General features: G+C 31.9%; 1 protein-coding gene across 2 annotated transcripts; it reads left to right on the top strand.

Moving 5' to 3' along the window:
* The first annotated feature begins 294 nt into the window (after positions 1–294).
* Positions 295–12,134, top strand: LOC131644385 (uncharacterized). 2 transcript variants are annotated; one of them, XM_058914872.1, is made up of 5 exons: positions 295–637; positions 1,896–2,004; positions 2,489–2,536; positions 3,308–5,071; positions 5,173–12,134. In XM_058914872.1, exons 4-5 carry the CDS (start codon positions 3,310–3,312, stop codon positions 6,108–6,110), a joined length of 2,700 nt encoding a protein of 899 aa, XP_058770855.1. In that variant the 5' UTR covers positions 295–637; positions 1,896–2,004; positions 2,489–2,536; positions 3,308–3,309; the 3' UTR covers positions 6,111–12,134. The 2 variants fall into 2 exon arrangements, with proteins under 2 accessions (XP_058770855.1, XP_058770854.1); XM_058914871.1 differs by having other exon boundaries at positions 2,489–5,071.
* Positions 12,135–13,489: the final 1,355 nt, after the last annotated feature.

Genomic DNA, 13,489 nt, shown 5'->3' with positions numbered 1-13,489 from the left:
ATAGGCGGTGGCATAATTGTAAATAAAACGAAATTTTTTTATAACGGATTTTACATCGGTTATATATATTAACCGATGGAAAAAGTAGCATAGTGCGCTTTTACATCGGGCCAGTCTAAAACCAATGGGAAATGTTACAAAATTTTTTCAAAAGGAAAATTTTTTATAAGAGATTTTACATCGGACCAGTCTAAAACCGATGGGAAATGTTACATAATTTTTTCGAAAAAGAAATTTTTTATAAATGATTTTATGTGGCGTTTACATCGGGCCAGCATAGGAACCAATGGGAAAGATTGAAAAGTGGGCCTTTACATCAGTGCAACCTAAAAACCGATGGGAAAGGTTAAAAGAATTTTTTCCACAAAACCCTAATACTTTACTGTTTCAAATCCTTTCTCTGTTGCAAATCGTTTATTCTTCTTCGAGCCCACTCCTCCGTTCGCCCAACTCCTCCGTTCGCCCAACTCCTCCTTTCGCAACCGCCCACTCCTCCGTTCGCCTTCCTCCAAACTCCTCCGTTCTCCGACCGTGTTTCTTCTCCCGACCACCATTCTTCTCCGAAACTCCTCCATACTTCGCCGGCCGTCACAACTCACTCTCACCAAATCCGACGGTTGAAAGCCTTCTTCTACAGGTTCTTCTCTTCTACAAGTGATACTTTCTGAAATTTTAATTGTTATTGCAATATAAATTGAATATCATAAAATTACTTCCCTACTACTTTAAAGAACGTGATTTAAGTGAAATCCCATGCTATTTCTATATGCCAGCAACGTATATTTTCAATCAAACATGTGCTTTGTTTCCACAGGAAGTAGTAAGAAATGTTTAAATACAATGGTACTGTGCACATTTTAAACGGAAACATGTGCTTGGGTGTTATGTTACTGTAACTGATTTTAGAAACCATTAGATTGATATTTGTTAGTATGTAGTTTTTGTTATATGTTTGAAACTGTAACGAAGTGGATCTAGTTGTTACTCTGTATTAAAATCGTTGAATCAATTATTATACTAGATTTCAAAAATAGTTTCTGTAGTTAATTGCTTGTCAACATCGTTCATCTTTTGAATATTTTTATAGAAGGTTTCCATCTTCTACCTATCCACTCTACTCTAAGCTTTATTGATACAAACCTTAATGAAATGCTTTATTGATTTTACCCTCGCATCTCACACCATTGCTCTGAAATAGTTCAAAAAGTTTGGAGAGGAAAACGTAAATAAGTTGATCATAGAAGCAGTTTGTTTGTTTAGCTTTTAATTGTCACATGGTTGTATATTTCTATACCACTTGTTATTCATCGGATAAACATCATTCTGATCTATGGAGTTGTCCTCTCTAGTCCAAGTCAAGATTTACCTTTTCTATACCACACATTATTCATCGGATAAAGCTCTGTCGCCACATGGATTAAGAAATAAGGCAACATGATGTTTTCATTAGATTGCTATATGCCATTAAGATCTTGTTATCTTAATGTATGTCATCATTGCTTAAAAAACTCACGTATGTGTTACATCAATTGTTCTTTGTTTTTCATGTACACATGTAAAGTTAGCCCTACACGTTGGAATACTTAGGGGTGGCTTATTGTTAAAGGCTTTAAATTGTTTTAACACTCTCAAAACAACATCTATAGTATGGTATACATGTGAATGAGTTCTCTTAAGCATGGTTAGTGTCATTAGTGAGAATGAAGTGTTATCTATTGTCTTCATTGAAAATTGTGTCATCTAGAATTTTCAAGAGTTTCTCTCTTTACTATTTGCTTCTTCAACTTTACAAACTCTCTTTTTTGTTTGGAAAGGACAATGTATTATGTGATAATAGCTACTGAGATATTATTACTTGTCATCTTACTTTTTTTTATCTGCATCCGTCTTTTCAGAATTCCATCAGTTACAATCAAGATAAACAGTTACCACTTTTGTAAGTTCTCCTTGATTAAGAATCATTCTACTTTGTTAAAAGAAGTGGAAGCATCAAAAGATTGTCTTGTAAGTTTTCACATCTTTTTTGTTTTCTTATGGTGAAATGGATTTGTTTAGTTCTAGAAACTACTGATTTGTGTTGTTTTTATTTGTTATTTAGCCTAAGTAAAAGTATCACGTAAGCTATAGTGTGCTTTTAATTGGATTGCAAGTAATTCTGATCTAATTTTAAAATGAAAACATAATTTACAAAGTACCTTCATCACAAAAAGTATCTATTTTTCTGAAATTCAGAAACAAATTAGAACAAAAAAAGTTTGAAGAAGTTAGTTTTGAATAAATAACAATAAAATATTATGGTTTGTTTGTTGTTGAATGTGTTTAATTTGTATAAGTTAGTTTTGAATAAATAACAATAAAATTCATTTTATTATATTTGTTTAAGTTTTCCAACTATATGGCCTTTTTCTATGAGTGTGATAGTTCACCGATCAAAAATAAAGTATATATAGCAAAACAAGCTTAAATTATATGTTTATGTATTTTTTAGGTACTTGAAGATACATAGCTGATTGGAGTTCATCTGATTTATAATAAGGTTAGTTTCTTGTTGTGGCCTAACTTGAGTTGGATATTGATATGTTTAAACTTTCAGACATATGTATTTTTGGGTTTTCTGAATGTGGTGTTTTTCTTTTTAAATTTTAAGTTAACACACATAAATTTTGAGAGCAAAATTACAACTCAACACAGTTAGTTATAAACTTTCCAATCAAAGTTATTATCCAACACTAAATTAGTTATAAATTTTCAAAAAATAATTACAACAATAGTGGGAAAGATTGAGTGTGGAATAACATGTGGGTGTATAGCAATAACATGTGGTCCAACTTTTAATTGAAAATCCTACATTCCTTGTTTTTTATTACTTTTACAGTTTGTATTTGGTATCATAAAAGATTGAGTGTAAACATTAGTGGGAAAGAATCTTGTAAATTGCTAGGAATATTGTTTCTCTACAGCAAATGAAACTCATATTAATTTGAACCTTATCTTGCATTATTTGAAATATATACTTGTAGTATACTATTGCTCCCTCCCATATACTAGTATTTGAACCTTATCTTGAAGTATACTAGTACTCCCTCCCATATACTAGTATTTGAAATCATGTGTAAAATTACTTTTCTCTCGTTGTTATTTTTTATATAAAAACTATACTTAGAATTGATTCTAAGTATTAATTAAAAGAATACTTTAGTGAGCCTAAAGTGTCGTACCTCATAACATATGCTATAACAATTATTTGATATTATATAAAAACTATACTTAGAATTTATTCTAAGTATTAATTAAGTTTACGTTGTAGGTATGGATCGTAGTTGGATGAGAGCTAATCGATTAAGTGATGAGTACGAACATGGGGTGATGGAATTTCTAGAGTTTGCTGAAAGTAATGCTAAAAAAGATCTTCCTCCTCCTAAAAGTAATGCTGAAGATAGTCACCCTACGCTATTTTTCTGTCCATGTGTTCGTTGTGCAAATAAAGAACCAAAACTTAGTAAGGAAAAAATCATGGATCATCTAATTTGTGAAGGGATTTGTCAAAACTATACAAAATGGATATGGCACGGTGAAGTGGTAGAAAATTCAAATGTGTCCCAAAGAGATAATGTTAGTGTAGAAATGGATGATCGTCTGGAAGACATGATGTGTGATATTGGACAAGATTCGTTTAAGAGGGCACATGCGTATGATAGTTTATGCAATGACAAGGATACACCTTTGTACCCGGGATGCACAAATTTTACACGTTTGTCGGCCGTGTTAAAATTGTTTAATCTGAAGGCAATTAACGGGTGGACAGACAAAAGTTTTACCGAATTGCTTGAACTGTTGACGCAAATGCTTCCAGAAGGTAACGTGCTGCCAAGTCGTTATTACGAGGCGAAGAAAATATTGTGTCCGATGGGTTTGGAGTATGAAAAGATACATGCATGTCCTAATGATTGCATATTATACAGAAAAGAGTATGTAAACTATAACCATTGTCCGAAGTGCAAGGCGTCACGCTACAAAAAGAGACATGGTGAATCTAGTGATGATGACGAGGTCAAAAAGGGTCCTCCCGCGAAAGTGGTATGGTACCTACCAATAATTTCAAGGTTCAAGAGATTATTCGCTAATGCAAACGATGCAAAGAATCTTAGATGGCATGCAGAAGAAAGAAAATGTGATGGACAAATCCGCCATGTAGCTGATTCTTTGCAATGGAAGAAAATAGATTCTTTGTTTCCAAATTTTGGCAAAGAGTCGAGAAACCTTAGACTTGGACTTTCTACTGATGGAATGAATCCGTTTGGTAATCTAAATACTAACCATACTTCTTGGCCAGTTCTTCTGATGATTTACAACCTATCTCCTAGGTTGTGCATGAAGCGTAAATACGTGATGTTATCCATGATGATTTCGGGCCCAAAACAACCAGGAAACGACATAGATGTTTATCTAAGTCCACTGATCGATGATTTAAAAGTGTTGTGGGAGGAAGGGGTGGATGTTTTCGATGCGCATTCTGGTGAACAGTTCAATATGCGTGCCATGTTGTTTTGCACCATCAACGATTTTCCGGCATATGGCAATTTGTCTGGGTATAAAGTTAAAGGGCATAAAGCGTGTCCTATATGTGAAAAAGACACGTGTTACCATCAGCTTGAAAAAGGAAAGAAGACTGTTTATCTCGGGCATCGAAAATTTCTAAATCGTTATCATCCATATCGTAGATTGCGGAAAGCTTTCAATGGGGAACAAGAGTATGGTGTTGCTCCAAAGCCCTTAACTGGAGAGGAAGTTTATCAACGACAACAGGGCATTACTTCTGTTTTTGGAAAGTACCAAAAGCGGCCTATTGCGAAAAATATATGGAAAAAGAGGTCGGTTTTCTTCGATCTTCCATATTGGTCTAGTCTTGAGGTAAGACATTGTATTGATGTGATGCACGTGGAGAAAAATGTATGTGATAGTGTAATCGGAACACTTCTCAACATTCAAGGCAAGACAAAGGATGGTATTAATGCTCGTCTAGATTTAGGCGTGATGGGTATACGAGAAGAGCTAACTCCACAATATATAGGTACCAACTATGTGTTCAAATTAAGCTATCATTACCTTTTGATGTTAAAATATCATGTTCATAACTTAATTGTTGAAATTCTTGATGATAACATTATGTAGGTAACAAGACGTATTTGCCTCCTGCCTGCTACACTTTGTCGAAAAAAGAGAAAACAAGTTTTTGTGAGTGTTTAGAAAGTATCAAAGTGCCACATGGTTACTCATCAAATGTCAAGAGGCTTGTATCGCTTAAAGATCTCAAATTAGTTGGCTTAAAATCTCATGACTGTCATGTCTTAATGCAACAACTACTACCAGTGGCTATTCGTGGGATATTGCCTAACAATGTTAGGAAGACTATAACTAGGTTGTGCCTGTTTTTCAATGCAATTTGTTGCAAAGCCATTGATCCATTAAAGTTAGAAGATTTGGAAAATGAGGCTGCAGTTATCTTGTGCCAATTAGAGATGTTTTTTCCTCCTTCATTTTTTGACATTATGGTTCACTTGATTGTTCATCTAGTAAGGGAGATTAGATTATGTGGTCCAATTTTTTTACGGTGGATGTATCCAATAGAGCGATACATGAAGATCCTAAAAGGGTATACCAAGAACCCACACCGTCCGGAAGCATCGATTATTGAGAGGTACATTGCAGAAGAAGCAATTGAGTTTTGTTCTAACTATTTGTCGGAAGTGAATGCTGTAGGGGTTCCCAAGTCTCGTCATGATGGAAGATGTGAGGGTGTGGGTACACAAGGTTTAAAGATCAAGAGCTTAAGTATTGATGTGGTTGTTCAAGCGCATTTGTATATATTGAATAACACGGATGAAGTTCAACCTTACTTATATGCTCACAAAAGCATCATAAAGAAAAAGTACCCCAAGATGAGTGAAAGAGGGTTGTTAAAAGAGCATAATAAGAGTTTCTCTAAGTGGTTTAAAGAAAAAATTGATGGTGATGATAGTGCTTCAAAAACAATTAAGTGGTTGTCCTATGAGCCTAAATGCAACATAATAACTTGGAGTGGATATGATATTAATAAAACTTCCTTGTAAAAAGTCATTTTCGCCCGATGTAAAAACTATTTTCTGTACTAGTGTGTGTTAGCAATGTCTTGAGCGTTGATACTTTATAATGGATGACCAAGATTCGTTTATAAACAAAACTATGTCACTTTTCCTCTTAGATATTTATGAACATCGAGGTAATAAATTATTTGTTTTTTTAATAAAAAATAAAACAAAGGAGTTTTTTCTTCGGTTGTCAGCCCACCCGAGAGAGTCGATTACCTCTATTGCAAACCAAAAACGAAAATGGTGAACTGTAAGGAATGTCACTTACATATTTTACCATCCACAATTTTTTTTTTGGATTGTAATATCTTCTCAGTATGATTAGGAAGAATTTTCTCAATGTTGCGAGTCAATGAAAAAATTAAATCATTGAGTTTTTGCCTTGGATGACAACATTGAGAAATCATTTCAAAATGTAAAAATAGATTGCAAGAGGTGGAATCAACAACCACAACGCCATTATGTGAGAAGGATTGCACGAGCAGAAAAATATTTTGTTCAACGTTGATAAAATTAGTTTCTTCAATGAATGAATGTAACAACAACAACACAACGTTGAGATATTTTATAACTAATTAAGAAACCTTAAAAGATTTTTGTGTCATGAAATTCATCTCAAAAAATAATATTTAAGAGTTTGGAGCGGAAGCAAATAAGTTAGATTCGGGAGAAACGTAATGAACGAATGTTTATATAAATAAAGCTGAGTAATTTTTCCTCTCGATTTGTAGTCTAAATAAAGGAATAGATGACTTAATGTTTAATTAAAAAATAAAATAAAAGAATGATGTCATTATAAAAAAAATAAAAACATAAACTGTAGTTGCTGGGATTTGAAGTGTTTTCCTTAGTTAGTTTTTCTCTCGGTTATGCATATCAACCGAGGGAATATATGGTATTTTAAATAAATAAAATTAAAGCGTGGGCCGTTTAGGATTTAAATATAAGCTTTTTGTTGTGTGAGGGGAAATGTTTGTCATAAAATATATTATTTGTAGAAGTGGTAATATAATAAATGTATGTTGAAAAAAAGTAATGTAATTTTTTTTTTTGAAAAAGCTTAGTCTTTATTGGGTTTAGGATGTGGTTGTTTGATTTGGTGGTATCTCACCTCCAATATGCAAATGACGTCCTCTTTTTGGAAGTCCATACTCTTGAGAGTCTCGGGAGTATTAAGGCGGTTTTAAGAGAGTTTGAATTGACTCTAAGTCTCCGGGTTATTTTCTTCAAGAATAGTCATGTAAGGAATAATATGGACCCTTTTTTTTTCTTCTAAGGTGATTTCCTACACTATATGATTGAAACCCCCCCTTTTAGTACTTAAACCTACTAGTGGGAGCTAATCCTAGGCTTAAATATACTTGGAACCCTTTAGTCAGTTTATTAACAAATTGGTTTAATTCCTGGAAGCACAAATATTTTAATTTGGGTGGTGGAGTGGTGCTTATTCATTATATGCTTAATGTTATCTATATCTTCTTTCTGTATTTTTTAAGGTGCATGTGAATGTTTAGAAGAAGTTTGTTAAGATTCCGAGAAGGTTTCTTTGGGGAGTAGTGAAGAAATCTCTTGGGTCAGGTGGAATAATGTTTGTAAACTTAAGAGCAAAATGGGTTTAGGAGTGAAGGACCTCTAACTAGTAAGCCTACCCATTTTGGCTAAATGGAGATGAATATTAATTACAGGTGCTTCATGTTTTTGGTGTGATATTCTTGTAGATAGATATAGTGCCTCCATTGTTTCCTCTCTTCGGAAGAAGGGGAATCTCATATTTTTGATATACTTCTTCTTGGTGGAAAATGTGTCTCTTCTTGGGTTCAAATAGGAAGACCTCTCTAATTGGATCTCTATATTGCTTATTGTGAGGATCCTTAGGTAGTATCTCTACTCAACTGGATGGGTAAGTGGGATATATGTGCCAAATGAAAAAAGGGAACCTTGTTTGGGATCTCATGTGGATAAAACCCTTCTTTCTCAATGAGTTATCTGAAGGTGAAAAAAATACACAAGAAGGAGATTCAATTGTGTATCTGGTAACTTTTTCCTTTTTAGAACAGCAGCTTTTGAATCTGACCTAGTTCAAATTCTAAGCTAGAATAAGCAGCAACGAAATAATTTAAAGTGTAGAAGCAATAAGTAAATCACACACAAAAATTATCCTAGTTCCTCTATAACGACAGTAGTACAGTACCATTATCACACAAGAGTTTTTCACTATAATCAGAACCTGATTACAACTTGTTTAGACACACCAGTCTAAGACTTCATGCTAAATCACACCTAAAAGAGACTTCCTTGCCTAAACACATCCGTTCAGGACTTCCTTTCTCAACCAACTTGAAAGATATTTCCTTGTCTAAACATACCCGTTCAAGACTTCCTTGCTCAATCAACCTGAAAGAGACTTCCTTACCTAAACTCACAGTTAAGGACTTCCTTGCTCAATCTGACCAGAAAGAGACTTCCTTGTTCGAACACATTGTTTGAGACTTTTATGAATGCTAAAAAACTATTTAGGATTATAACAAGATGTACATGATATACAACCATAGGTATAAAGAATACAGCACAAGCACAGATCTTATTACTTGAGATTCCTAAGGTATACAAGTGTAAGAAAATCTCAAGTCTATGTGCAATATAATAACTACGTACGTAAATCTCAAGATATACAGATCTTATTACCTGTTGTATCTTGTTGTATGTTTTCTTGTCTACTTCTTTTGAATCTTTAGCTCCTTATATAGAGGGAACAAAAGAGACGTTGGAAGCTTTCTTGCACAAGTATCTTTGCTGAAGAAGCAATTTCCAAGAGAGAGATAGAAAGAGACATTGGAGTAGGTACGATTAGGATTTTCATCTTCTGAATAATCTCCTTATCCATTGTATCTTACTCAAGTAAGGCGACCATAGGCTTGCTATAGTAGACTGAAGAAATTGTGTCACACAACTTTGAGCCTTGCGCTAAAATCTCTAGTTGACTTTCTCTATAATTATAGCAGTTAATAAGATGGAGTTTCTTTTGCATAGAGTACAAAACAAAAGGCGTTGTACTACATTTCCAACTTATTAGAGGCTGAGTCAATATGGCACTGAGGTTCTATTTGAAAATTAAATTTTGATCCATTAGAATCTGAATTATATACTTCTTCTTTGCAAGTCATTTAACTGGGTCAAAGCCTAGTTAATTACTAGCTTAATGATTCTGCACACTTAAACAAATGTTATTATACCCTATTGTTCTTTAAATACTTTGTTATCATCAAAACCCAAGGAGTATGAACAAATTTTGTTCCAACATTACATGTGGTTGATAATCTTCTCTTTGTGTTTCATCACTTTACTCTTTCTAAATAGAGATAAGTGGAACTGCAATCATACAAAAGATGATATTTTCTTTGTTGCCTCTACTTATCATGTCCAATTAGACTTCATTATCCTTTCTCTCTCCTCTAATTTGGTTGATAACTCGACCTTCACCCTAATATGGATCAATTGGGCCCCCTTCTAAACAAGTGGTATTTTCTTGGTAGCTTCTACAAGGTAGACTATGTTATAGGGATAAGTTATTCAAATAAAGGTTGATTATTGATTCTAATGGGGATCTCTTTCCCCGTATCTGGGGGTTTGATTGAGTCAGCTTCTCATCTCTTTGTTAATTGTGAGTTGGCTTTGTCAGTTTGGTATATAATCTTTTAGTGGTTAGGCTCATAGGTGGTTATCCTAGTGATCATAGACTTATGTTTGAATTTTTCCTCTCTTTAGATGGTAAGGCTAAGTTTAGCGGGGGGGAGGGGTTTATATGATTTGGTGTGCCGTTTTGTAGCATATTTTGAGGATTTGTAACAATGGTATCTTTAACGGTGTTTAAACGGTTGTGAAAGATGTGGAGGAAAAAGTATTCTTTTTAATTTGAACATATTATCTAAGTAGAGAAGGCAGACTTGTATACTTTCTAGGTTGTGTAGTCTATTTGGAAGGTTCGTTACGATGATATATTTAACGGTGTTTCAATAAGTGTGAAAGAAGTGGAGGAGAAAAGTATTTTTTTTAACTTGAAAATATTTTCTAAGTAGGGTAGAGACAAACCCATGTATATTTTGCATTGCCTTTAGAATCCTATCATTTTCCTTAACTAATAGCAGATCGAGTATTTTGTCTTAATTTCGAGGTTGAGAGCGGTTTGTGATTTTTGGTTCTTTCTTGGCATTCTCTGATCTGTTGATGGTGGTTTTGAAAGTCTGAGGTTTTAATCTAAACCCTTGGATTGAGGTTTTCACCTAGTTCAATGTTTTTTCCCTGTAAGATCCACCTGAGTTTTTAGTTACACATATGCTTATTTATTTTGGTTTTTTAAATTGTAATTTTGTTCATCTTTATTGTGGTCGGCTTAACACTCCTTATACTAATATTTATCTTTATTTTTGTATTTGGGTGGTAGCTTGTCTTTTAATACATAATTTTTCCTTTAAAAAAACAAAAAATTTTGAAAACAAATTATCTACCCATAAAAACAATAAAAAGATACAAGAGTGTTCTATATTTAAATAGGTCAACCTATCTTAATGCCTATAATTTTATGGGATTGATGACTTAGCATCTACTTAGCTACCATGCATTGCATGCCTTCTAATTTGTTTTGTTTTCTTAAACTTGTTAAATCAAAACATATGACATCATAAGGGATGGACCATCTTTAACTTACAAAATTAAAATAAAATTATTCAAGAACCAATGAATGTGTTGATTTAATTATTTTTGTATTTGTTTGTTAGTTACCAATAACGACATATTCTTTAAGACAGTTATACCACACACATTTCTTCTGCCTATTTAATTATAGAAACATTAAATATAAATATTAGTACACCAGACGATGGATAAGGTATTTTAGATGTCATTATAAATATGATTTTTCATACAACTATCATATTATAAAAACTAATAGTGCAACTAAGGTCCTCAAATGGAGCTGTCACACGTGGCACAAGATGACACATGTTTTGGTTTTTCTTTTGTATCTGTTCACCACCACCACCACCACTAGTAATGGATTTGAATATAAACCCTATAATTCTATTTGAGCAAGATGAGTCAGATACACGACATGCATATAGAATATGTACGATAGTCTTTTGTTTTTATATGGAAAATTCAACAAGAGATCAATCGACCTTAATATGTAACTTGTGTTTGGTTATGCGGTAAATATTATTGATTTTAAATAAATTGATTTTAGTTAAAATAAATTTAAAATTATTAGAATATAGAAGTCATGGTAATTATACTTACTTATAATTAACATTGATAAAAGTTAGTTAGGTTGATAGAAATTACACTATATATGATAAGCTTACATGCTTGAAACACTCGATGAATAAAATTAGAGAATTTCTTTACCCACCTCCCTATTTTCTTGGTCACCTCTGGTGAAAAACTCAAAATACCCTTATTTCGGAAATGCATTTCCGAAATGTTTTTTTTTTCAAAATTTGTCTTATTTCGGAAATGCACTTCCGAAAACACGAAAAAAAAGGTGTTTTCGAATATGCATTTCCGAAAACACCTTTTTTTTTTGGGTTTTCGGAGATGCACTTCCGAAAACAACCCTTTTTGGGAGAGGGGTGTCTTCGGAGATGCATATCCGAAATATTCCAAGACCAAATTGGTCTTGGAATGTTTCGGATATACATTTCCGAAAGAATTCAATAATTATTAAAAAATTAAAATCAAGGTGAATCAATACAATTAATAGGTATAAAATCAAGGTGAATCAATAAAATGAAGGTGAATCAATAAAATCAAGGTGAATTAAAATTTCCTAAACAATTTTAAAGTTAAAAATTATTTTACTAACTTATATAAATCTAAAAAATTTAATTTCATAAGTAAATTTTGAATTATATAGAATTAAATATAGAATTTATTCATTAAATAAAATTAAGACAAAATATTTTTTTAATTTTTTAAAATTAAATAAAAAATTATAACTCATTTTTAATTATGAATCAGAATAGAAATATATAAATATATAATATATAAATATATAATATATAAATATATAATATATAAATATATAATAATTATTATAAATTAAAACACTCATTTTTTTTAATTTTTATAATTATTATATAAATATATAAATATATTTATAATTAATATATAATAATTATTATATAAATAATTATTATATAAATATATAAATATATAATATTTTTTATAAATATATAATAATTATTATATAAATATATCAATTAAAACACTCATTTTTTTAATTTTTTTTAAATATATAATAATTATTATAAATATATAAATATATAGATAAACAATTATAACTCATTTTGTAAGTGAAATTATTTTAATTATTTTAATTAAAATTATTTTAAATTTTAAAATATGAATCAGAATAGAAATATATAATAATTATTATTCATAACTTATAAATTATATCAAAATATATAATTATTATTATTCATTACTCATAAATTATATCAAATTTATGATATATGAATTAATTAATATCCTAAAATTAATTTTTGGGATTTTTAGATTTTGTTTTTGTTTTATTCGGAGATGCATCTCCGAATTAATTAAAATCCCAATTTTTGGGATTTTTTCGGAAATGCACTTCCGAAGTCTGGAAAAAAAATTTTAAAAAAAAAAATTCGGAAATGCATTTTCGAAGCAGGGGTAAAGTGGGATTTTCGCTGGGGGTGACCCCCATAGGGAGGTGGGTAAAGAAAAAACCTAAAATTATAAGCATGAAGATTATGCAATCTCATATTTTTCACCTCTTTCTCAAGGCATTAACACCAACTCTAATATGATATCAGCCCAAGGAATTTTTTTCCGTTGCAACATTTTCTTGACCATCTTCACCATAGGTGTAGATTCAAAACTTCATCATCTTCATCATCATCTTCTTCATAAGGGAAGATTCAAAGCTTCAAAGAAGCTCCATCGAGTGGATTCAGTAGAATTCTAAATATTTGTTGCAATCAACTTCAAAGAAGCATCAATGACGGATCTTGATTCATCACTCCTCAACACTCAACCTGCAGCAACTTCATCTCAACCTGCTACATCATCTATGGCGTTTTCAAGATCCACGAGCATGTTTGCGCCAAAACTTTCTATCAAGCTGCAAGAAACTAACTTCTTGTTATGGAATCAACAAGTTAAGGGAGTGATTCTCTCTCATAAACTTCACAAAATGGTTGTTAATCCTCATATACCACTGATATTCAAAACAGAAAATGATAAATTAGAACAAACATAAGCATGTAATAGTTGATAATGGAGATAGCATGTTAGTTCACTCTATTGGTCATATCAATGTCAAGTATAAGTGCATATAAAAA

This window comes from Vicia villosa, linkage group LG1, assembly GCF_029867415.1.
Source record: "Vicia villosa cultivar HV-30 ecotype Madison, WI linkage group LG1, Vvil1.0, whole genome shotgun sequence".
In the NCBI taxonomy this organism is placed as follows: Eukaryota; Viridiplantae; Streptophyta; class Magnoliopsida; order Fabales; family Fabaceae; genus Vicia; species Vicia villosa.
Note: the sequence above shows the minus strand (reverse complement) of the source record. Positions and strands in the feature narration are given on the sequence as shown.

What these genes read in the sequence shown, in the direction of transcription:
- LOC131644385 (XM_058914872.1), top strand. Translation starts at nt 3,310, where the DNA reads ATGGATCGTAGTTGGATGAGAGCTAATCGATTAAGTGATGAGTACGAA. An exon ending in GCTAACTCCACAATATATAG is followed by an intron (nt 5,072 to 5,172) that starts GTACCAACTATG and finishes AACATTATGTAG; the next exon opens with GTAACAAGACGTATTTGCCT.